We start from the raw sequence: 26325 nt of genomic DNA, 5'->3' as shown, positions 1-26325 counted from the left end.
GTTAAAGGGAACCATACATTAAAGTTCAGATCTGATAAATCTATAAAGACTTAATTGTTTTTTGCCCTTGGTGAATCTTTAGTTTTGCTTCTGGGTGTTATTTCAGCTCCTTGGCTGGTTGTGTAATTAGTTCCTGGCTTGGCACAAAGTAGTTGTTAATCTCCTCTGCTCTTATCTGAGCTGAGGTCCTTATCTGCCTTCCACTGAGAAAGTTGGGTCTCCTTGGAGTTTGTCTCTGGGCAGCAATGTTGAACGAGCCTCTAAAGCTTAGGTGGGGTCATTTACTTTCTTGTTTAGGCTTCTGAAGTCTATGGCTCACCAACAACAGGCTGATTAGGAAGCTGATGTTTTTGGTTCCACTTAGATTAGGTAAACTTCAGCATTGCTGGTGATATAAGTCCCAGTATATTCAGGTCTTTCAGGAATTCTTGCTGGAGAATCAGGATGATTTAAATTTAGTTCAGATTCATTTGGCTGGAATATTGGAAATGAGGGAGTTCCCTGAATATGGATACTGGAGAGACAGCCTGGCACTGGGGAAGAGGGTATGTTTTTCACTTGGTGGGTTCCAGATGTGGGGTTGTTTCTCCCTCCCCCATTAGGTAATTATTTTCAGCATGTTTTGTATTTCTCTTCACCTGTCATTGGTTAGGTTCTATCATGTGCCCCTCACTGGTGTTTGGGGTTGTGTATGTTTTTTGGCATATATTGGACGTTGACACTTCATGTTATGGTACTTTAGTTTTGTTGAGACTGCCTTTATCAAGTACGTATACTTCTGGCAATTTAGGTATGCTGCCACCAAGTGGTGGAGTACATTAGCTCAGCTGCCTGGAAGATACAGATGGGTTTTGTGAGAGGCTCCAAATGGTAATATTCTGCTCTCTCCTCACTAGACCTTAGATTTTCTAGGCTTTACTTTTCGAATTTTTATTGAAACATTTAAACTTAAGTAACCACTAAGTGACGATTATTTTTCCTCAACTACAAAATGGGTTTAATATAATCTTTCCTAGACAACTGTAGTAAATATTAAATAACGTTTAATACTTGAGTATGTAATAATTGGCTCACCGAGGAGAAGTATTCCTGTTTCTAAACTGAGCAAGTGTGACAGCCAGTCCTGTTTCTTCCGGAACCCAGACAGGAGCACTTGGTCAGAGCCACCGTGACTCAGCTAGGACAAATGTTTTTCTGAGTCATTTACTGACATCATCCAAGTGTGCATCCTGATGGTCCTACTCCCTCTTTCCCTCTCTCTCAGAGCCTCCCTCCTCTCCCCCCACCCCCTGCCTCATTCTAGGTCAAGCAAGGACCAGCCTTGGTTTTGAGAACTATTCAAAAACCCTAAAACCAAGACATTTTTCTCCCTCTTGTCTCAGACTGTTCCGTGCAGTCCTGAGCTGGAATTTCATCTGTTTCCATTGCTAGCAATTTGTGTGCCAGGTTTTGCGCAGGAACTCGTCTTGGCCTGGTACCCGAGGCAAGGTCTGAACCTCGTGCTGTGACACTCTCCACCCTGATTCCCTGTCCCGGAAGAGACTGTCCTCTCATCTCCAGACTGGAGGCTATTTTCCTTTGCAGGAAACTCAGGCTTCAGAACTTATTTGCTGAAGAGAAATTCCCTGTTTTGGACCCGGAGGAAGGCAAGAACCACTCCTCCCCCTGACCTAGTGCAGAGCGGGATGGAGTGCTCCGTTAGGGAGCCTGCAAATCGGTCCAGATTTAATTCTGTGCATAGATGGGACAATTGTTTAGTTGTTACATACACATCAACTTAGAGATAATGGTCAAATAATCCTCTGGTTTTGTCAGGCTGAACTTGCAGACTAATGAGGGGTCCCAGTTCTTGCCCTTGGGAAAGCTTGCAGTCTAGTGGAGGTTCTAGGACCCACTGGAGAAAACAAACTAAACGTTTTCCAGGCAGTTGTTCAAGAAGCATAGCTGTTCAGTGGATGTCATCAGAGATAGTTTATTGGATGTATAATCTGAACTGAATTTTAAAAGAAGTAGATGGATTAGAATCCTGGAGCTTGAGGCAGGAAGGGATTGTAGAGGTCAGCGAGGCCAACCCCTTCACTTTAAAAGGGTGGAATGCTGTCCAGAGAGTGTGTTGAGATGCCCAGGGCCACCCAGCTGGCCAGTGCTGTTGCTGGGGCCGGTTGCTGTAACCTCACTCTTCCCCCTAACATGGACAGGACCCGTGGGCCAGCAGGTGGTCCCCAGAACAGCATGCAGTGGGGTCAGGGCCTCCCTGGGGTCTTACGTGGAGGGATTGTCCACTCACCCACAAGCTCTCAGGGCCTCTGAGCTAGCTGTGGGTGTGGGCAAAGGCCCGTTGGAGCCCTTCACATTTCGTTTAAATTCCAAACATGTCCCCCTCCCTTGGGTTTCTCCGTTGGCTCTCCTCAACCTCCCTTGCTGCTCTCAGGTTTGTATCCATGCCTGAGCCTTCACAGGGTTTTCCACCATGGAAATCACAGGGACCCTCACTGGTGTCAGAAGGCAGGAAGGCTGGCTCCTGGGTGAGATCGCCTGCTCTGCGCAAAGCGGAGCTCCTGCATTGGCAAAGCCCAGCGGGCCTGGCCCCGAGGGTGCCTGTGAGGGCAGCTGACGGTGTCTGCGTTGGTGGTTTATTAGGGCATGTGTCTGTGTGTGTAGGCAAATAGCAGCGGGCTCTCAAGAACGTGCCTGTTACTTAGGGAGGAGGAGGAGAGGCGGTGTGCGCAGGCAGTTTTGACCAAAGATTGTTTCCTGGAGGAAGTGTGCGGTTTATTAATGAGGATTCCACCTGCCCTGCTAGGAAACCGGAGCCCAGCTGAGAAGGGGGAATCCCTGTGAGAGGGTGACGAGAGGTGGGGATGCAGCGAGAGGAGGAGAAAGAGTGGTGATGGCAACAGAGATTGCAGTGAGCAAGGTGTCCCTGGTACACGGCACACTGTGGCAGCCTCTCCTGGGTCAGCTCTCTTCTCTCTTCTCTGCCTCCCGGCTTTGGAAAAGCTCCCTGTGTTCTATAGCTGGGGTAACTGAGACACTGTGGTTAGACAGGTTACAGTCTTTGGAATGTGGATCCAGTCTTTGGTCTACTACTCACAGATGTATGAGCAGTGATTATAATGACATTTTTTTACAGTTAAAAAGATGACTGGTTTTTCACCTGGCCTGACTATGGGAAAGAAGGGGCAGATGGTGAAGGCCAGAGGAGCATGGCCCTGGGGTTGGTCTGGGGAGGGCAGGGGAAAGGCTGTGTGGAGAGGTTGTGGTTTTTGGTTTCCGTTCATTCTTTCTTTCCCTCGCTGCTTTGGTTTCCGTTTCATTTCTGTTTCATGTTCTGAATGCCCTAGAAGGAAGGGACGGACAGCTCTGTGAAGGAGGGTGGGAAATAGGACAGGAGGCTGAGGTTGGGAAATGGATGTGTCAGTTTCCATCTTAGCCCCCTGAACCCTCTGCCACCTGCCCTCTCTGGCCAGCCAACCCCAGACTTCTAGCAGCAATGGTTCTGGTCCTTCTCCCGAGTTTCCAAGCTCCTTCTCTCCTAGCTGAGAGTAGCTCCTTCCAAGTGCCCTGCCCCAGGCCAGTCTGGCTTAGAAAGCAGGTCTCTTCCTTTGGTGAACGGGAGTTGTATTTCAGAATCTGTGAGACTGTAAGGTAACAACATGGTGGATTAACACACGCCAGGGTTTATATGCAGCTGACGAGGCTGGCCCTGATGGGAACCTTCCTTTGGAAGGCTGCATCCTTTTACCTTGGTGCTGCATCAGCCGGCCCATTTCTGGAACCCTCTTTGGGAGCTCCCTTCAGGCTGTGGCATGCTCCTTTGACTATCTTCAGGATGGCAAATCTTTGTTCCTTCAGAGCTTTTTTGGTTCTTGATTTTTTAGAAAGTGTTTTGTTTAAAGATGGCATTGAGCCCAAGTCAGTATTGGGTGCAGAAGTCCTGCTGTGTTTTTTAGGCCACGGACCTGTCACTTTACGGCCACACTTGGGATTCAGGAATAATCTTGGGGCCTGAGTCTTTACCACACTCTGTCCAGTGATACAAAAGAGAATCAGCCACATCCTTGCCCCTGGCACAATTGCAATCAGAGTTTTTTAATTTGTTTGTTTAAACAGCTTCATTTGGGTGGAATTAGGCAGCAGACTTTAAAGCGGTGGGAAATGTAAACCTTCCTAACTTGGACTCCATTGTGCGGTCTCCCTGGCACGCTGACTGGGCAAGAGTTGGGTTTGCTTCTGGTAAAGTCGAGGGTGGGGAACAGGCAAGGGGGAGATCCTAGACCTGGAAATGGGCAAGGAAATCTCCAGAACCTTTACTGTAGTGGCACCTAACCATGGCTTTATGTTCACATCACCAGGGAAATTTTAAACAATGCTGAGCCCGAACCCCAGACCAATTAGTCAGAGTCTCCCCACTTTACAGAGAAGGGATTGAGGCTTCAATCTAGGATAAAGGATCAGCTTTGACCTTTGCCCCCCAGCCCCGGTATCACAGGTCAGAGGTACAGAGGCAAAAGATGTGTTGTTAAATGAGTAGAAAAGACACAAATTGTTTGGAATAATCATGACCTGGAAAAGTAGACAGAGAGTGTCTTCCAGTAAAACAAAACAAAACAAAAAACAAGAAATGAAACATACGAAAGCCTCTGGATGGATTAACATGGCTCCTGAAGAGGCTTTGATGGTAGCTGAAAGGCCTCATGACCGAAAGCCAGCTGATGGTGGACAGTCATGTGTGAGCCTGCCAAGAGGTATGGGACAGGCACGGGAGCCCTCCCACCCCTCTGAACCCCCTGCTTCTCCGTTCCACATCCAGCCAAACAGGAGCCTCCACGTTGTGCAGGACGAGTTTGAGGACTGTCTGCGTGACTGAACTCTCACTCACTCACCACACAACATTCCCTCGAGAATGTTTCTCTATAAGGCACTGCCTCCTCCAGCTTGTTTTTACTGCTTCTGATTATACAAGTAGAAAGCTTAAAGCAGGTGCTAATGTGGCTTAACACTTTACTTTACCTCCTGCTGATTTCTGGTTGTTTGAGAAAGTGGGTGTGGTACGGTTTGGGGCAATCAGCAGAGAGCTGCTAAGACGCAGACATAGAGAATGGACTTGAGGAAACGGGGAGGGGGAAGGGTAAACTGGGACGAAGTAAGAGAGCGGCACGAACATATATACACTCCCAATGTAAAATAGCTAGCTAGTGGGAAGCAGCCGCATGGCACAGGGAGATCAGCTCGGTGCTTTGTGACCACCTAGAGGGGTGGGATAGGGAGGGTAGGAGGGAGACGCAAGAGGGAGGGGATATGGGGATATACGTATATGTATAGCTGATTCACTTTGTTATACAGCAGAAACTAACACACCATTGTAAAGCAATTATACTCCAATAAAGATGTTAAAAAAAAAGAATAGCACGAAGGAGCAGAAAACAGGTTAACACAGATCAGTGTGATGGACAAAGTATTGAAACAAAATCTGGACCCTACAGCCATGGACTCCCCATGGCCTGAGAATGGCATGAGAACTCGGGCACAAATGGGTCAGGGCATCGTTTTCTCCTCAGAACTCCAAGGACATTTTTTGTTCCTCAAATTCTGAATGGAGAATTCAGCTCATAAAATGTTTTCAGGGAGACATGGGTACAGCGCAGTTCTAGAGAAAGTGCGAAGTGGGCGACTTCTTGGGGCTACTCTTCCTTCTGCCGTTTTCTGGTTTCTGTTTGCTTGTGGTAAACTGTCCGCACACCGTGGTAAGACTTCTTCATCATCCCCCCAGGTCATCCTGCATTGCTGGGCCTCTTTGCTCCTGGGAGGCCGGAGCTGTGTGTGGCAGGGCCCTGCTGCCCTCGTGCAGCAGGAAGTCCTCCATCTGTCTCGTCCTTGCTGTCCCTCGCTCACTCCTCAGCGACAAGTCCAGCCCTCTACCCCAGTGTTCAGTTTGTCTCCTTCCCTGGACTACTTAGTGAATAGGTCTGATTTGAAAGCTACTTCTGCTCCATCACTGCCCAAGTGCTGGGCCTTCCCGGGCCCCCAACACTAGGATTCTGACACCCTGTACCCCGCAACTAGTACCAACTGAGCAGCCCCCAGCAGCACACACTAAGCAGAAACCCTTGTTGCCCCCTCCCCTGGTCTGCCGGCGTGGTGCTCATTGCCGATCGCTGCTCCCACACCTGCCACCAGGATGGATCGATGTTACATTTATTTCAACAGCTGTTTCAAGTGAGAATCTGCCAGACATTCATAGGTATGGGGTAAATCTCAGATGGCATCACAGGATTTGGGGTAAATGGGGTCAGGCCATCTCTGTGCTGCTGGAGTGAACAGGATTTCCTCATTCCTGGGGAAGGAGCTTTAGCACTGAAAACAGTATACCCTGAGCCTCCAAACCAGATTATTTGATGTCTCAATTCCAGAGTTCTTGTGGCTTAATAGAAGACCTGAAATGGGCAGATTGACAACTGGATGTCTGACACAAATGGCCCAAAACATCCACCCAACTGTGTGACTCTGAGCAAATTCCTTCCTCTGGAATTTGCTGCCCTCGGCTCTGAAATGAAGGATTAGCAGGAGTAAGCTTTAAAGTTTCTTCAGGCTCAAGCATTCTGTTTCTCTCTGAGGCAAGGTAGCATGACAGATACTGGAATCAGACTAGATTCAAATATGATTTTACCTTTTTCGGGTGACTTTAGCAAGTTATTCAACCGCTCTTGGCCTCAGTTTCCTTAACTGTAGGGTGGGATAATAAGAGCAGCTACTTGTGAGTTTCATGTGAGGAATAAATAAGATAATGCATATAAAACGCTTAGCAGGCATAGATTCTCATGTGCTCAATAAGATTAGCTTTATCATTAATATATGTTTATGTCCAATTTTAAATTAAAAAAATGGCCACTCCAAGTTTGGCTCTCGTTTTATATTTCTCTCCAGCTTAAGGTTTTGAGCTCCTCAAGATTTAGAGCCAGGTCTGGCTGCTGGTCTCCTGCTCGCTTATGACTTCACTGCCCCACTTCCGTACTGTAATGGAGAATCAGCCCCCATACAGGCTCTTTTCCACCTTAGGACCTTTGCATAGGCTGTTCCCTCTGCCTGCGTTATTCTTTCTACAGCGTTCCCTTAACTAGGTCCTTCTCATAGTTTTGGTCTTTGTTTATATTTCATCTCCTCATAGTGGCCTGACCACCTGATAAGTTGTTAAGACTTATCACAATTTGCATTTATTCTTTTTATCTAGCTAATGTCTTGTGTCCATCTCTCCCGCTAGTGCCTAGCACTGGGCCAGCCACAAAGTAAGTGCTCAATAAATATTTGTTAGATGAATAAATTAATGAATTAATGGTTAATATATTTATAGGACACCATATTATTTATGTCATATTATTATATGACACCATATTATTTATGAAGCCCCTTCATAACCAGGCTCTCATCATGAAGGCATATAAATCCCTGTAAGGGATACAGAAATTGATCAGCCAGAGCCTGGCTGTAGTTCCCCCACACATGATAGCTGCCATGCAGAGTAAGCACAAGGTTATGGCAGTGCATGGGAAGAGCCCTTATCCCAGTGGGGATGGAGTGGGATGGGGCAGGGGTCTATCAGTGAGAGACTCCTTGGAGGAAGAGGCATGTGAGTTGAGCTTTGTGAGTAGAAGTTGTCTAGGCAAAGATGGGGTTGAGGTGGGCAAGCCCACAGGCATAGAGGGATGAGAGGCCATAACACAACATCAGGACTAATAACGATGTTAATAGAGGCGTGGATAATATGCTGTTTGTTTTGGCAAGGGGAAGATCAGGGAAGACCCCAGGGAGAAGGTGGCATTTGAATCTGACCCCTTAGCCAGATGATAATGGGAAGTATCCAGTGTGGTTCACTGATGTGGCCTGGATGGATCCCAGAGAGATGATCTGAGCTTCACTGAGCCAGGAACCTGGGGAGGGGCTGAGGGAGCAGGGAAGTGGTACTTGGGTCCCTGAGGCCACCAGACCTGTAACCCAGGGTGAAGCCCTGGCCTGGGGTTGTCACCAACAGGTACTCTGCCCTGCTGTCCAGGTCCCAGAGCAACCTTTAGCTCGAGACACTGGTACCTTAATCCTTGCTCCCTGAGCTAAGGCCATTGAGTCTTCTAATGTGTGAAACAGGACTGGGAAATAACAGCGGCTAAGACAGAGGAGGCAAATCCACAGGCCAACAAGCAGACAGGTCATGTGAGTATGTGAATGAAGGCACTTGAAGGCTTCCTCCAAAGGCACTTGAAAGTGTTATAAACCACAGTAACAACTGTATCTAATAAAACCACTTTGGGGGACTGGGTTTAACGGTGGGCTGCTAAATTGTGATCTCTGCTAGCATGGGGGGGCACCGCTAGGAGTGCAAAGGGTCAGGGATGACATGCCTATTCATTGGTTCCTCATTGTCCACCATGGAGGCCCTCCAGACCTGGGACCGTCCTCACAGAGTTCTCAGCCCAGTGGGTCAGGAGATGACTCTGGGGCATCAGATGTGGGCAGGACCCACAGGGACCCAGAGAGGCACGCAGAACTTGCCTGGAAGTTTAAATGAGGCTGCCAGGTCAGGTGTATGGTAAGAAGCGGGAAGTCTGTAGTAATTTCATGGCGATTTAGAAGTAGAGAGGGAAGCTCGGGAAGGCAGGTCTCCAGCGGGCATCTGGTTGAGCACAGATGGCTATGTTGGGGAGGGCAGCCACCAGGCCCTTCAGGGAAAGTCTCTCTAGGCTCACAGAGGAGGAGCTCGGTCTTTGCAAAAAGAACCAGAGAAATGCACTGCAAGGCCAGAACTCCCACAAGCCTGGGCTTGCAATAAATGACTCCCTTCAAGACAGCATGAGGCTATGGAGAGAGAAACCCACTAACATTTTTGACAGACTTCTGTATAGCAAAGCTGTTGGCCCACCTGGCAAGCATTGTTCTGACTGCACAGTTGTGTGCTACCTCCTGTTTATTAATGCCGGTCCTCATCTGATGTAGACAAAGTGTGTATCATTAAACTCTCACAAACCACACCTATGAGAGTCTAGGTGTTGTCCTTGGATCACCTAGGGAGACTCCTGGGCCTCATCCCAGACTGATTTTCATCAGACTATCTGAAAGGGGTTGCTGAAATCATCATTTTAAACAAGGGTCCTAGGTGATGATGAAGTCAGTAAAATTTGAGAAGCATCGGCATAAAGTGGCACCAATGCTGTTTTGAGGTAGCACGGGCTTGCTGAGTGAAAACAGCCCCAGTGACATGTAATGAACAAAAGAGTAAATGGTACAGAACTGAGTACAAGAACTATCTGGTCAATCCTCCAGTCACTCAGTATACATTATGTCCTGGACCTGGGAGCCCCTGAGAGTCCATGAAACAGTTCACAGTTGGAAGGGACTGTAATTTATCACAAAGGGTGAGAAGCTGGCCAAGGGGGCCCAGGTCTCAAGCCCCAGTCGGGAAACTAGTGGGGCAGGGGGGAAGGTGCAGTGGCTGCCTCTCTCTAGATCAGGGGGCGTGGGAGATGGAGAGGGTCGCTCACCCTCCTTTCCCCTCCTTAGGTGGATTCGAAGGCCTGCTGCTCCAATCCTCACCTTTCTGTGCTCCCATCCTCACCATACACAATGCACATTCTGCCCCTGAAAATTTAATTTGGGCTAAGAAATATCACTGAAAAGGTAAATAACCCAAAGGGAAAAGGAAGGCTGCCTGTTAGTTATGTTCCAGTGTAAATTGGTTTGCTGCAACTGCTCCCCATGTGAGCACACTGAGTGAGAGGAAGGGAGGTCTGGGGGCATGGAGGCTTGGGGAAGAGGGGGGCTGGGGAGCCTCTGTGGGGCTGGGGGTAGCCAAAGAGCAGGGTGTGGACCCTGGTTGTTTCTGGAGTCAGGGAGACAGGGCCACGGGAGGGTGTGCACCAAATGCCACCTCTGATGATCTTGACGCTTCCTCCCATCATCTCAGAGACCAACCAGGAAGACTGCTTCCCTGCTCCACCAGTTCCTGCCCCAGCACCCACTGACACTGCCCTGACCAACTGGACCAAGGCCTCTTAGCTGCTAAGTGCAATAGTTCTCATCTCAGCTAATGACCTACCTCTCTGCATCATTTGACGCTGTAGTTCCTCCCTGAAATCCTCTCCTCCCTGATTTCTTTTCCACTCCTCTCCCGGTTTTATCTAACTTCTCTGCATTTGTTCCTCAGGCTCATCTCCTGTCTTCTCCCATCTCTTAAAACTGATATGCCCATCAGTTCTATTCTGGACTCAGAAGAAGGTTCTTTTCATCTTACTTGTCTTCATTGGGTGATCTCACCCACTTCTGTGCATATCTACTGCCACAGTTCATGGATTTATTCATTCAGAAAATGTTATTGAACACCTACTATATGCCAGGCACAGTATGACTCCCAAGTCAAAATTTACAACCCAGATTCCTCTTTTAATTTCCAGACTATATTTCAAATTGCCTTCAGAATTTCATATATGTATGAAATTTATGTATGTATGACTGTGGCTGTGTTTCTTGAGACAGGGATTCAGGTACAGATGATTTATTAAGGGCACGATCTTTAGGAAAGACTCGTAAGGGAGTTGGAGGAGCAGAGTAGGAAGGGGCAGGACTGAGCAAGGGTGTGGTCTCAGATGAAGTCTAGCTGGAGACTGACTGGGGGAGTGAGAAGGCTCTGGAGCATAAGTCACACTTCAGAGTTACCCCGCCTTGAGGGAAAGGCACCCCTGTATAAGAGAAGCACGGGCCCCCCTGGGGCGGGGGTATAACTGCCCAGGCATCTTTTGGAAAAGTGCACCCATCAGCCAAAGGTAAGTCTCCTGACATGGTCTCAGGCATAAGCTGATTGCTGCAACACTTATGGAGCTGGGGGCTGGGCACAGTGGTCAATAAAGGGGCCCTAGGGGGGACATCAACTTATGTCTCCTCCAGCAGCTAAGACTCACGTAGTACAGATCCGTGCCCGGCACCACTGTAAGTGCTTTATGTGTATTAACAAACTTAACCTCTCAAGTAACCCTGTAATGTAGTTACTATTAGTCACATTTTACAGCACAGAGGTTAAAAGTAACTTGCCTAAGGTTTCTTGATAGGTAGATGATGGAGCCGGGATTCAGACCGAGGAGGGTTGGCTCTAGATTCCATACCCTTAACTACCACTCCTCCTTCCTCAGTGTATTGAGTCTTAACCTGGCCCAGGCACTGTGGGCACTGGGTAGCGAAATCAGTACAAACAGCCCTGCCCTCATCAAGGTTGCTTTCCAGTGAGGGAAAATGGACAATAAATGAATAAGTAAAATACATGACCCAGATGGTAATGAGTGCTAAGGAGACCAATAAATCAGGGAAGGGAGGTAGGGAGTGCTAGGTGACAGCTGCAGCTATAAATCGGGTGGCCCAAGGAAAACTTCACTTAAGAGGCATTTTAGTCCGAAGGAGGAGGTTTCTCTGCTTCTGTTCTCCTGCTCAGTCTGCTTGACCCTGGTTTACTCTCCCTCTGCACAGCTGCAGGGTAATCTTCCCAAATCACCTGCCCATGTTCCATCCCCGAATGACACCCTTCAGTGGTTCCTGATTGCCCTTAGGATAAATGCACCGCTTCTGCCATCGTACAAGAAGCGTCCTGACTTGAGGCCTGCTTCCACTCCTGCCTCTTCTCTGGAAGCCCTGCTTCTACCGTTGCAATGCCCGGGCAGGGCAGGAGTACAAATGGAAACCCACATACCCTATGTCTAAATATTGAAAATTAATACAGCAAGCTAACGAACTGTTAGATAAAATGTGTTCTACCCTACTACCTTGACAAACATGTCTTCACAGCGACCTAGGAGGCCAGCTTCAGATTCAGATTTGTTGGACTCCTGAGTTCCATGCTAGAACTTGGCAGGGAGCTCTGCCTTCAGCTCGTGCTCTGCCTACCTTCTCACAGCCCAGCTCTGTCTCCCACTGCGGGGGTCCTCATGCGTGCACGTGGACACCCGGCTGGCACATCCATGTTTTAGCCAAATCCTTGCAAATAGCAGCTCTTTGCTGCCCCTCAGGCCGAGGTGCTCATACTGGTGGTGTCCCTTACCCTTGAGGAATTGGACTTGGGAGAGAGGCACACATGGGCCAAGGAAGTAGGTACAGGCCTTTGAGCTGAGAATTTTAGGGTTTCAGGTACAAGGAACTCGGTCTAGGAAAGGATGGGGGCAGCATGGTCTCTTTCTGTCAAGTGTCCTCGTTCCCTGGGGGGAGGGTGTGCAAGAGGAGGGTCGGAGCCCAGAATAGGGCTCTCTGAAGCATTCAGACAGCAGTTCCTCATCACTCTCTGCCTCTCGCCCCTGTGCCTGAACCAAAGTGAATTACTTGAACTTTCTGAATATGCCATGCTCTTTTGCTTCTATGATTTTGTGATTGTGCAGACTGCAGAGTGGAGGTCATCCCCTTGGATTCCTTGCCCTAATTTCCCCCATCTCCTATGAGCTCCCTGATCTGGTCCCCTCATCATGACACTTCACCCCACACCCAGTCACAAAAACACCACACGTAGTGGCAACATGGTGGGTCACATTATATAGTGACCTGAGCTTGGGCTTCTGGAGTCAGTGGTCCTGGTTTTGACTCTGTGCTAGGTACTTACCAGTCATGTGACCTTAGGCAAATTCTGTGCCTCAGTGTCATCGTCTCTTACATGGGGATAACCATGCCAAGTTTATCCATCATGAGGATAAAATGAAATAACGTATGTCAAGTGCCCAACCACCATCCCTGGCGCAATAAGTATGTGATAAAAAAGTTCTTTTCCCTCCTCCAGCTATGTTCCTTGTTTCAAACCAAACACAGAAAGCACCTTGGTAGATTAGCTGTTTTCACAGAAAGATGCCAATTAGGTTATCTCTCAGCATTCAGCCCCTGGGCCTCTTTCCCCATCTCCTGAGCTAGTGCGAACTCCCTAGAGAGTATTAGTACCTTATTTCTCTTTCAGTTGTCAGAATTCATTCATTAATAGAGTGTAAGCTATTCCTGATGACCACATTTAGATACTGGGATAGTCAAGCTCCAGCTCTTGGTAGCAACAGTGACTCTATGTTGTTAGGGACAGGCTTCTGTCATGTCAGCACAATTATGGTGACAGTGATGGAGCCTGAGAAGCAGGTAAACAAGGAAGTCGGTCACCTCTAAGGGAAGGGAAGGCCCACAGTCACCGTGCAGTGCCTGGCATAAGTGGGTATGCAACAAATGTGAGTCAGGCTAAATGAGACTAAGCTCAATGAGAAAAGCCATTAAATCGCAACAGAAAAATAGATAAAAGAAATGATCAGGTAGGTCACAGAAGAAATTCTTATAGGCCAATAAGCTATAGCCAGTAATCAAAGAAACGCAAATTTAAATGTAATGCCATATTCTTCTTGGAAAATTGGCAAAGATTTAAAAAATTCAGTGACTAGTGCTGATGAGGATACAGTAAAGGGGCGGCGGGGGGGTACTCTCAGCATTGCTGGTAGATATATAAGCTGATGTGCCCTTCTGTAAAGCAATAATGAGGATGATTAAAAAAGCTGTGGTGTAGGGATTAGATGGACTATGTGTCATTAAATGTAACTGTTTCAAAGAAATGTTAGACATGAGAAACAATTCTGTGTTATAATGAAAGGTAGAACACTATATGGTATGCAAATTGCATGTACAAAAAAGACTGGAAGGAAATAGGCCCGAGTATTATAAATCCCTACCATTAGTATCTCTTATGCAGATTTTTGAATATTCTAACTTTAATATAATTACCGGGTATTTTCTCATAATGGGAAAGAAATTCTGTAATTTAAGAAAAAGGCACATTGCTTTCAGACAATAAGGTAGAGAGAATTATTTATGGAAGACGCTGGCCACTTACTGACTCAATAAGTGTCGGAGAAGGAGAAGAGGTAACTCCTTTCCTTTGGGATATAGGATTTGTGGAGAAACAAAAGGCTCAGCTTTCCCCCTTGCTGAGTCTAATCCTTTGTGTCAACACGAAGAAATGGAAAGAGCGTCTCTCCTCACCTGGGGAGTTTCCTGTGTAACTGGGAGGCCCAGTAAGCTGCCTTATGCTTGAGACATTCACACAATCACAGGGGCTGTGGTCTCTTCAAAAGTCTGTGACATTTTCGTCACTGGCTGAGATTTGAGAATGAAGCCTGAAACAGGGTTTTGTTTCCCTTTGTAGCCTAAATCCTCCCATTGTGGCCTTACCTCCAGCAGCTCTAAGCGGTTGGTAGGTGGCGGTGCACAACTATGGGGCATGCAACATGCACAGGGCTTTAAGCTACTGCAGTCTGGGTAATAGGAAATTAAGCCAAACAACCTAAGGAAATGCTACACCAGTATTTATATAAACATGTGAATTAACCAAAGTCTATTTTGAGTTAGAAAACAAATACACAGGTTCAATAACTGAAGGATAGAAGAAGGAAGGCCCTCTCACTACCAAAACAGACTTTCTTCCAAACTGAGATGTTATAACGGTTTTGATCTTTGTTTGTTTGTTTGTTTTTTTCTTTCCACTCTTAGGAGTTATAAAGTCCGAGTGTTTAAATAAACTTTGCTACTTAATAAGTTACGTAGCAACATCTTGATTCACTGAGCCCAACCAGTTTCTGGTTTTCAGGTTGGTCGGTGTCGCTTCATTTGGCCGTGATTTCAAGAGTGGTTTCCCCTGTCTTAACTTCCTGAAATGTGCCTTTTTATACCCTGACTCTTACAATGGAAGTGCACGAGACAACGGGACCGCATCCACCGTTCTAAGCAGCCCCACCCTTGGCCATCTGAGAGTAGCCAGCATGGCGCGGCAATCTTGGGTTTTTCAAAGCTGACATACAATTTGAACTACAAGTAATACATCTTAACTACAGTGATGTTATTCAATACCTTGTGTACCATCTCTAATCAACCGGTAGAATCGGCCTAGACCCCTTATATTGAAAAAGATTCTTTGGCCCAGGTTGGGTTCAGTGGGAAAGCATAGCCGTGGCTGCCACTGACGTGGGCCCGGGGAAGGACAGCGTTCATGCCAAGGACTGTCCATCGCAGATCTAAGGAGGCAGCACCCCTGACCCTAGAGAGCTTGTATTCAAATGGAGAACGTATGATTCATCCCAGGAGCAAGAGAGAGAGACAAGAATTAAAAGAAAATCAAACATAATAGTGAATACCGCAACTGCAAACGTCCCAACAAGTGCAACTGACTACAGGGAAAGCTGAGTTACTTGCTAAGTGCGGGGAGAAGGCAGATGCCCTTGGTCAGATGGGGTTAATCTCGAAAGGTTTTCTGAGGCAGTACATTTTGAGTTGGATTGGAAGGCAGCCAGGAGACCTGGCGTGAAGTTGGAAGGTTGGTCCAGATAAAGAGGAATGCAGGTTTCCAGATGCTTTTTGACTGTGTACTCCAAAGTCTCAGCGGCCCTGAGTGACCGTGCCTGACCTCTGACCTCCCCACAGTGAGGACGTGTGCAAACGTGGCTTCACCGTCATCATCGACATGCGGGGCTCCAAGTGGGACCTCATCAAGCCGCTCCTCAAGACGCTGCAGGAAGCCTTTCCAGCCGAGATCCATGTGGCCCTCATCATCAAACCCGACAACTTCTGGCAGAAACAGAAGACCAACTTTGGCAGCTCCAAATTCATCTTCGAGGTGAGGCCGACCTCTCTCTTAGCTCCCGTTTTCCTTCCCCTTCTGCCACCCACCCATTTCTCACCTGTACTTCTCCACCTTCCTACCATCCCCAACATGTCAGGGGCTGGTAATTCAGGATTCCTTGGCCGCTGTGGCCTTGCCAGTGAGAGTCTCAGAAGGAATAAGAGGCTCATGAGATTGTCCCAAGGGCACAGAGTCGTTAGGCAGTCCTGTTACTGCTGGTGAGTGTAAATCAGAGCAATTGTTTCTGGGGATCAACTTTGTAATTTGGGTCAAACGCCTTAAAAAGAGTTTATATCCACTGATCTCTCAATTCTCCTTCTAGGAAAATATTTTTAATATAAAAATTAAAACAGAAAAGTGAAGAACTAATCATAACTACAAACAAAAAATGTCTACAAGGATATTCATCACAGTGTTTTTTGCAATAATATACACATATGTATACACAAATATTTACATGTATGCATATCTATACATGCACATATGTATAGTTCAGATCCTAAATATCCATTAATTTTGGCAACATTAATACACAAATACTATGAAGCCATTAAAAATCATATTTAGAACAGTAGTGTCATTGAAAAACGCACCTGATATATTGTTTTTCAAAAGACAAGTTATAGGGCTTCCCTGGTGGCGCAGTGGTTAAGAATCCACCTGCCAATGCGGGGGACACAGGTTCGAACCCTGGTCCGGGAAGATCCCACAGGCCGCGGAGCAACTAAGCCCGTGCGCCACAACTACTGAACCCACGTGCCACAACTACTGAAGCCCGTGCGCCTAGAGCCCGTGCTCCGCAACAAGAGAAGCCACCGCAGCGAGAAGGCTGCGCACCTCAACGAAGAGTAGCCCCCGCTCGCCGCAACTAGAGAAAGCCCACGCGCAGCAATGAAGACCCAACACAGCCAAAAATAAATAAATAAAATAAATAATTTTTTTTAAAATTTAGGGGAAAAAAAGACGTTATAAAACAGTATGGGCAATATAATCTGAAGTTGGTTTTTTAGAGTATAGTATATGGAGAGGAAGACTGAGAGATACATGAAAATGGTTAACAGTGCTTTATTTGAGGTGGCTGGATTATGTTTTTCTACTTTCTTTTGACAATTTTGTATTACTTTTATGCTCAGAGAAAACATGCTTTTTAACTTGATTTTTCTAGAGGCCATATGTGTCCGCTGAGAATTTTTAATGACAACACATTAAATCGATGATTTAGGAACCTTTGTTCCAGCCAAATCCGAGCTGTTCTCCTTTCTCGGAACTCTGGCCCCCATCTGCAAGAGGACGAACCCTGTGTACGTGTGTGTTGGAAAGGCAGAGCTGCTCTTAATCTAGCAGCAACTTCTCGTTCCAGACGTTTGTCCCCAGGGGCCGGGAGCGCCTTTGTGTGGGGTGGTGGCCCCAACAGGTTGTGATTTGAGCACAGCAACCTGACCACCTGAGAGGCAGTTCTCTGTGTAAATAACACGAGAAATTTGACTTGGTGTAAAAACAGCTAACTCTCATGCTCCCCCAGAACCCCTTCCCAACGCTAGGAGTCCTGTAGGGAAATAAATGCTTTGTGTATTTTTGGTTTGTTTATATAGAAGCGGTGACAACAGGCCTATAAATTTATTAGCTGAAGCGACTGGAAACAATCTTTCCAAGTCTTGAAACTTTTGCTTCAGCGTAGCTGCCCAGCTTTTCCCGTCTCCCTGCACCTCCTTCACCCCAAACTTAGCAAGCTTGTCTTTGCCTCCTAAACAAGAAGAGCAGGAGACAGAGGTGGGGGCTTCCAACTCGGAAGAATATTTATGAAGCAGTGTTTTATAAAGAGCAGATGCAGTACTTAGTGCAGACCGAGATGGTAGGTGCTACAGAGATGAGAGTCCAGGCTTGTTCAGTGGCAGATACTTAATGAATAATTAGTGAATAATCACGGGAGACTTCCTGGAAGTGGTAAACTTTGAGCCAAATTCAAAGGGGAAAGGGCTCTAACACAGGGCTTGTCAGGGTTTAATGCACAGAGTCTCCTGGGGATCTTGTTAAATGCAGATTCTGACCCAGGAGGTCTAGGTGGGGCCTGAGATCCTGCGTTTCTAATAAGCTCCCAGGTGGTGCCAATGTTGCTGGTTTGAGGGCTGCATTTTGAGTTGCAGGGATCTAGATCGGCAGAGGTTTGTGTCACTGGTTGCACGTTAGGAGCTTTTAAAACTACCCATGCCCAAGCTCCAGTCCAGGCTAACTAAATCAGAGTTTCTAGGGGTGGGGCTTGAGCATCAGTGTTTTTTTAAACTCCCCAAGGGACTCTGATGAGACACAGGCAGCTCCTTCCTGTGCCTTTGGAAGGAGATAGAAGGAAAAGGGAGAACAGGAGGCGATGCTCAGAGAGCAGCAAGACAGAGGGAGACGAACTGCTTTTAAGGGTTCCAGTAAGGATGCAGCCTTCAGACCATCCTGATAAGCCCTCACAGGGACTGAGCACGTGCTCCATGCTGGTGCCCTCGGTGCTTTACACACTGTCAAGTTTAATTCCAGCACAGCCCTAGGAGAAAAGCATTACTATCTCCATTATACAGAGGACGAAACAACGGCTCTGCGAACTTAGTTTGCCCAGTTCACACAATTAGTAAGTGTAGGGCTGGACCCTGAATCCAGATATTTCTCTAGTAGCCTCTCCTTCTCCAGGAGAGAGAATCAAGAAATCCTGTAGGAAAGAAACAATCTTTCCTGGTACGTTGGGGTGGTTGCCTGTGCCGTCATTTGCTGCTCTGTGTCCTGGAGACAAACATTCTCCACTCTGCTCTCCAAGAGCCTGTGGGGCTCAGAGAAAGCCGAGGGCCCAGGCTCCCTGTCCCCGGAGCCTTGTTTGTTCACTGCATCAGAGAAGGGCATCTGCTTGTGGAAAGAGGCAGGAAGATCGCCTCTGAGACCCTTGCAGCCCAAGACTCACCCACACTGCTTAATCCAACCATGAGGATATCCTAGGTTTTAAAGCTATTGAGAACTAGACCCCCGTAAAATTAGATTCATTCTGTTCTTCCAGCTTCTGATTCTAGCGTCCTAGGCCGTGTTGTGGCAGACTTGGGGATGGGAAGGAGGAAGATGAGGGCAGTAGGAACATAAAGGCAGTCTTCCCTTCAATGGCAAATGGTGAGCAGGTGGAGAGGCTCTTTGAACCAGTAAGCCGGTCTTTTGAAACTGCTGATCTTAGCTGACCGGGGGGCTGCATGCTCTCCCATTTGCCCTTTTCCAGGCAGGCTGTGGTCATTATTATACAGACTTATCTTGGCCTTTCCCCTTGACTTTCTCTCTTCTGCCTACGGCTGCCCCGGGGTCTTCCCCTGACTTGCCCCAGCATCCCTGAGTCTCCCTCTCTGTGTCTGCCCCTCCCAGACGAGCATGGTGTCCGTGGAGGGCCTCACGAAGCTGGTGGACCCCTCCCAGCTGACAGAGGAGTTCGACGGCTCGCTGGAGTATAACCACGAGGAGTGGATCGAGCTGCGGCTCTCCCTGGAGGAGTTCTTCAACAGCGCCGTGCACCTGCTCTCGCGCCTCGAGGACCTGCAGGAGATGCTGGCCCGGAAGGAGTTCCCCGTGGACGTGGAGGGCTCGCGGCGGCTCATCGACGAGCACACACAGCTCAAGAAGAAGGTGCTCAAGGCCCCCGTGGAGGAGCTGGACCGGGAGGGGCAGCGGCTGCTGCAGTGCATCCGCTGCAGCGACGGCTTCTCAGGGCGCAACTGCATCCCGGGCAGCGCCGACTTCCAGAGCCTGGTGCCCAAGATCACCAGCCTCCTGGACAAGCTGCACTCCACCCGGCAGCACCTGCACCAGATGTGGCACGTGCGCAAGCTCAAACTGGACCAGTGCTTCCAGCTGCGGCTCTTCGAGCAGGATGCTGAAAAGGTAGGAGGGTGCCAGCCAAACCTGAGCAGGGCTGGGGTGGGGGGCATGCATAGCTTTCTAGGGAGAATGACGGAGACTGCTAGTCCAACTTTTTAAAGCTCCTCTTGTGGAGTGTTTATTATGTGCCAGGTATTGTTCTGTGCACCTTGTGTAAATTAACTTATTTTAATCTGTCAAGAGTCCTGTGAAGTAGGTGTATTATCATCATCCCATTTTACAGATGAAGAAACTGAGAGGCTAAATAACTTGGCCAAACTAGGAGGTGCAGCATGGCTGCAGAGTCCACGCTTTTGCACCATTGGACGCTGCCCCTCTCAGGGCGTGCCGTGCGTAGTTCAAGCCGGCTGAGCAACAGAAGTAACAGTGCTGTTACCAGCCACAACAACATGACTTAGCGGTTATTGCCCTGCAGTGTATTTGACTATTGACAAAGCACTTTCGCATACAGAGTCTCATTTAGTCTACGCAGCCCTTTGGTCCTTTGAGGTGGCTGGTGGTGGGTGTTCTTTGATCTTGGGGCCACAATGGCAGACTTGACACAGGAATCCAGCTGTCTTCCATTTGAAGTCCAGGGCTCTCTTCCTGCCATACCACTTCTTTCTGGAGGTTTTCCCTCAGCTGCTGCACACTTTGTCAAGCAAGATATTTTTCCAGCAGTGAATTTTCAAAGCTTTCCCCTTATCAGGGAGATATGAGAAAGTGAGAAAGGAAAATACCATGCAGTGCCTCTTTGCTGAGAATGCAAAAGTATCTCCTCTAGGTGCTCTCCAAGCTAAAGAAGAGAGTTTACTGTTACATGCACTTTAAGAAGAGTGAAAGGGGCTCTCCTACCAGTTTTCTGAGAATAACACATTTAAATGCACAATACCACTCGTAGGAATACCATGACTCTCAGTAACCTGTGAGTTTTACAGACAACGTCTGATATAATGGTTTTGTGTCTTTTAAGAGTCCATGTTGAAAATGTCTCTAGGTAGTTTAAGTGACGAAATCGGGATATAAAACGATATAATTATGATCCCAGTTTATGTAAGCGTGCTAACATAAGTATAGCTGGAAGAAAATTCACCACAATATTAATAGTTTTGATTTCTAGGGGCAAGGCTTATGCTTGATTTTAATCTCTCTGTATAAATTTTCTGTGCTTTCCAATCTTTTATAATTTATAATCACATGAAAATCAATAGGTATAATTTTAAGAGTGCATGGCCCCTTTCTACAACAGAATTTTTGAACATCATTTAAGCCAGAGTTTGGAAGAGACAGATATGTAAAGGAGTTTTTGCACAACTTTAGGAGTTGCAAGGTTTCCTCTGGCCTTTCTGAGGGCTCTTTGCCCAGTGGCCGGGCAGCCTGGGTCTGACCCTGGCCTGCCCTGGATTTGGGGTTGCGGGCACTTGGACTACAGAATCCCCATCTCACATCCAAGTGAGGAGAGACAACCAGGTCAGGAGCCAGCTGCTCTGCAAACCCAGAGGCAGGTACTTTGGCTCCTGTGACCAGTGTTGGAAAGGTTTGGAACATTTCTTTTTCACTTGAGGTCTCTGCTGCTCTGGGGCAGGAGATCTGCTTTGCATCCTGGCCTGAGTGCCTGTTTCAGTGAGCCGGGACAGAAGAGGAGGTAGGGGACTTAGGTCTGCCTAGATGTGTCTGAGTTTGAGGTGCTTCACTGCATTCTTCAAGTTCAGGAAATGGGAAGCCAACATAGGGCACAGACAGTGCCCATCTCCGAAACAAAACAAAACAACATAACATACCTTAGCCCCAGAAGCCCCCAGGTAGGGAAGGCTGACCTAGAGTCAGCCAGGTGCCAGCCAGCCAAGCAGTAGTTGCTGCCACACATATATCCTCTCAATTCATGCTCGTGAGAATTGTATGGTATATTATTATTCCTAATTCATAGTGGAGGAAATGGAAGCTCAGAGAGATGAAACGGCTTGCCCAAGATCACACTGCCAGTTGGACAGAGCCAGTATTTTGTCTGCCTCCAAAGCCCACCCAAGCTCTTATCCAATAACCCTACTCTCCCACCGCTCCTAAGGTCTGCCTCACGCTACCACTGAATGCTGCTGGTTAGCCCCTGAGTCCCCTGGCCCATGATGACTCTAGGGAAAATCTCAGATCCCATCTTCTAATGCTCATACGACAGCAGGGGCTCTTAACCTTTCTGTGCTCTGGACCCCTTTGGTCTGGTGAAGCCTATGGACCCCTTCTCAGAATAATATTTATAAATGTACAAAATACCACATGGGCTTGGAAAATAATTATTGAAATACAGTTATTAAAATTTTTAAGTATAGCAACATATGTACTTCTTTAGGAACATGTTAAGCAACAAGATGGACTTGAAGTCTTATAACTACCATAATTTTGAAGTAGTGATGACCAAAACTGACATTCCAGGACAAACAACCCTGATATGATATGAGAATGTGTGTGTTTCTATTGATGTCAGAGGCCCAAGTATTGGTAACATTAATGAAGTTTGTTGCCTCTGTTCATAATTGAAGAGGATGCTCTATTTTAGTTAGAGGTGAGTAAAAATAAAGGCGTATTTTTTCCCTATTCGAATCCATGATCCCTGAATTCTGTGCGTGGACTGTAAGTTAGGATCTGTGCTCATACCTTAAAAAGACGTGTATGTGCATGCATGTTTGTGCATGTGTTTGTGTGTGTGTGTGTGTGTGCGCGTGCTTGTGTGTAGAGGGGGAGGGGTGGGGGAGAGAATATCTAAAACAAAACAGAGGGAGTAAAAGGCCGGTGGGAAGAGGGCAGCCCAGGAATATTTCGATATTGAGTCAGTGGCGAAAATGCTGCTCAGGCTTGACCCAGCTGCCACAGAAATGTGCTGGGTGAGGGGCAGGGGAGGAAAACAGTCCTTTTAAATTGCTTCAAGATTAATTTAAAATATCTGTGCAGAACTAAGTGCCTCAGCCCTTGACTTATTTGGTGTTTTGGAAAGGGGGTGAGGAGGGTGGTGGCTTGGGTGGGAGTTGTGTGTGCAGATCCTCATCTAAACAAGGGCCTGAGGAAATAGTTCCTGCATGAGCCACGTCTTAGCCTCCCCTCTGGTGGGAGGCTTGTCGGAGGCCTTTAATTCCAGATCTGGGAAGCTCTTGGCAATTGGAGGAGTCTGATGATCACCCAGCTTCTATTTTTGTAAAGGGGTGGGCACAGAGCCTCCCCTCTGGCCCTGTGGGTGACAGCGTCTTTCCCAGGCCTTGAATAATGGTCAGTGCTCCCCGTTTACCAGCTGGCCTTGGGAAGTGAAACAACCCCTCCCCACCTTCCCCCGGCCTCTGCAATGACCCTATGCATGCATCCCTCATCTTGGGGGTGGCGGGGAAGGAGCCATTCTCTCTCCCAATTAAACATTTAGGGATTAGGGAGGAGGGACGCTGTTTTGCAGATAATTCATAAAGCAGGCCACCCATTCATTTAATAAACTTCTGCCAAGCAGCTGTCATGAGCCCAAAACAAGGCACTTGCATAAAGATGAGTGAGCCAGAGTTTCTGTCTTGGAGCAGCAAGTTGTCATCAAGTCCTATTCAAGTCATCAATTTATTATTACTTATGTCTGCTGTGTGCACCTCACTGTCCTAGGCACAGCCTCTGTGCTTAGGGAGTTTTCAGAGAAGGGGAATATTGCAGCTCAGGAATGACAGGAAAGCCTTAATGAGCAATTTGTGGGCGGGCTGGGTAATTCGGAGGTGATTCAAGTAACGCACCATGCATCTTGTTGGAAGATGAGCACCGCTGCCTGGGCCCTGGGCCCTCTGGTCTGTAACTAATGGGCCTGTCCTCCACTGTGTTCACAGAGCACAGGCCAGTCACTCCTCATTAGTCAGGCGCAGATTACGGCTCTCTTTGCAGCTCCATTTCACAGCCAGTTGCCCCCACTGCTGCAGTGGACCCTGTGTGATGAAGGTGTCTGCCCTGCAGTCACATCCCATTACAGGAGAGAAGGGAGGCCTCTTTCCCATTAGGGGCCAGTTTGTGGTGTTAAGCATCATTAAGTAGACTCGTTGTAGATGTCCCCTTGGAAAAGGGAAGGATGGGTGCTGCTCAGTGGAGGGTCTTCCCTAGCTCCCTCCCCCTTCCTGGGTGCCTGGGGCACATCTTAGGATGGTAGAACTGGAAGAGACCTTGAGATGGAAAAGTTTGCCTCCCATGAACTGTAGGAAACCAGCCTTGTCATCTTGATGCCGGCCGTTGTGACCTCCTGCTGCCCATCTATGTGCTTATGCCGATCAGAAGTATCAGAAAATACCAAAGCTGCTGCACCATCCGCCTTCTAATCGGGGGAAGGCCCACAATCTTCCAGTCTTTGTAGGGAAGGAGAAGTGCTTAGAAGGGCTCTGGGGCATAACTAGACTTAACTGATGGAGGAACATTTGTCTACTTCGCTTCTGAATAAAGGAGGCTATACTGTTGTTTACCTGGGAGCCCCTCTAATCTTGCCCAAAGCCCTTCTGGAAAGAGAGAGTATAGTCCCACTTCCTATAAGAGAAGCCCCTGTGAAAGAATGAACACAGCTATCCAGTGGGTTTCCAGTATTGGAATTATGCTTATTATCAGTTTATACAGCATGTTGTGCTTGTTTCAGGTGGAACACATCCAAGACGAGATCTTTATCACCACACTTGGGAGGATATTTAGGTGCCCACCTCCTCCGTGACCAAGGTACCTGCCCAGATGAGAACCTCTCATTTGCTTAGAGGACCCTGGCCTTGATAGCTGCCCTTACCACGCCACCTGTGGGAAACCTCCCTTTGGAGAACCTAATTTTATTTCTTAAATTTTATTTTATTATTTTTTTATACCGCAGGTTCTTATTAGTTATCCGTTTTATACATATTAGTGTATATCTGTCAATCCCAATCTCCCAGTTCATCCCACCACCACCACCACCCCCCCCCCACCCCCCATCCCCCGCTTTCACCCCTTAGTGTCCATACGTTTGTGGAGAACCTAATTTTAAATGTCTTCCTGCATATTCACCCTTGCGTGGTGAAAGTCTGTTCACACCCACGGGTGCCGTGTCCGTGCTGAAATGGAGCTGTGTGAATGGGGGTTCGGATGTGTCCTGGGGTGCCACTTACCACTTGGGAGACTGCAGGCACATCTTCAACCTCTGACCCCCAATTATGTTCCCAACAAAACAAAGAGGAAGAGTTTGGGATAGCTCAGTGTCTTTCGACTTTTTCCTGATTGCACAGGGCACTGTTCTCATGTCGATCCTCTCTGTCTGTGAAAATGTGTCTCAGTGGGGGAGGTGGGGTGGCAGCGTGTGTGTGTGGTCATGGTGGTGGGGGGTTGGTGGTGGTCGACAATAGGCTTGTAAGGGGGTGTATCAGAATCCCCAGAGGAGTTTGGTAAAGACCCCCAACCCCCCAAGCCAAATGTGCCTGCCTCTCCCCCTCCTTGGAGACTTGCCACACTACATGATGTCTCAGCCCCTTTACAGCTCAACAATTCTAGAGGAATTTTCACCTTTTTTTGCTATTCATTCTCCCCTGTATATCTACAGTTGGCTCTTCTCTCTTCAGGGTTGTCGCCTTGGGGGATGATGGAAAATAAGAAACTTTTCTCAGCAAATAGAACCATAATCTGTTGAGTTCTTTTCCTGCTTAAAAAAAAAAAGCCCAAGCTGCTGCCCAGGGTTGTTAGGAGAATTAGATGGGATGGTGTGGGTGGAGGTGCTGGCCCCCTGCCTGGCCCAGCATCACTGCTCCCTAGACCTTGGCTTCCCTTCCTTCTCCCTGTGCTGTTTCAGTCCTGATTTACTCCTCAGTCATCTGGCGCCCCCCGCTGAGACCTCGCAGAGCGTGATCCATGCTACCTTACACATGAACTTGCTCCGAATAATTTTCAGTGATCCCTAATGGAATAAAGTTAAGAATCGAGTTTTGACAGAAGTTGGCAATTATGATGTAGGTTCATGGGGTCTCTCAAGATCACTAGATTGTGTGGTGCCCCTGGGTGAGGCAAAAGAGAGGAGCACGCAGGTCAAATTGGGATCATATCTGATGGGTCAGGGTTGGGGGAGCCGCCACATGGAAAGTTCTCTGGAAAAAACGGTGTCTGTCCTTGAAGCAGCCACAGGGGAAAGCGATTCTCCCCAGGGGGATGTGATCACCTGCTACATCTGAGACACTTGTCGCCTCCTGCTGTGCATTATAGCAAAGAGCATATTTGTCTTATTCTCTTACAAGCTTGTGGCCAGAAGCACTCCTACAGTCCATCCGAGAAATATGTCTGTGCATCTTGATATTCTTGGAGGTCTGTGCAAACAAAATAATGTCACTTTCATGTTAGTCACCCTGAGAAAATATGAATATGGGGCCCACTGGGTGAAGAACATCATGGTAGGCAGCAGGGCACTGCACTGTTACGTGCTTACTGTGTTTGCTGTGTGTGTCCTGTTAACCGTATGAGCAATTTAGGACATCCCCAGGATGCCCTGTCACTGGGCAGAGTATCCACTGCTGTTCCCTGCCCTTTCCCTCTGAGGTATAAACAGCTCTGATCACTCCCCAGGGCCCAAAGCAGGACCCTAAGTCTCCTTCTGCCTGGGGTGACAAGAACCAGTGGGGCCGTGTGGAGGGAGTGCACTGCCCTCCTCCCTGCCCCACACTTGGCTCACTGCCTCTTCTCTTCGTCACCTCTCCAACCCGCACGCCCCTCGAGCCAGCAGTGTCATTTGTCAAACTGAAGTGCCATTGTCGTCATTATAATACGAAATATTTTTTGAATGTCAGTTTTTAAAGTGTTCT

At 47.8% G+C, this 26325-nt stretch overlaps 1 protein-coding gene across 4 annotated transcripts in view; it reads left to right on the top strand.

Moving 5' to 3' along the window:
- LOC137766390 (kalirin) overlaps positions 1–26325 on the top strand; it is a 469434-nt gene that overhangs the window by 203435 nt on the left and 239674 nt on the right. For all 4 annotated transcript variants that reach the window (XM_068546591.1, XM_068546590.1, XM_068546593.1 and 1 more), the window contains exons 4-5: positions 15457–15649; positions 19037–19549. In XM_068546591.1, coding sequence (XP_068402692.1) covers positions 15457–15649; positions 19037–19549 — 706 coding nt within the window. The remainder of the gene's footprint in view (positions 1–15456; positions 15650–19036; positions 19550–26325) is intronic.

This window comes from Eschrichtius robustus, chromosome 6 (assembly GCF_028021215.1).
Source record: "Eschrichtius robustus isolate mEscRob2 chromosome 6, mEscRob2.pri, whole genome shotgun sequence".
In the NCBI taxonomy this organism is placed as follows: Eukaryota; Metazoa; Chordata; class Mammalia; order Artiodactyla; family Eschrichtiidae; genus Eschrichtius; species Eschrichtius robustus.
This window is presented reverse-complemented; position numbering and strand designations above follow the sequence as displayed.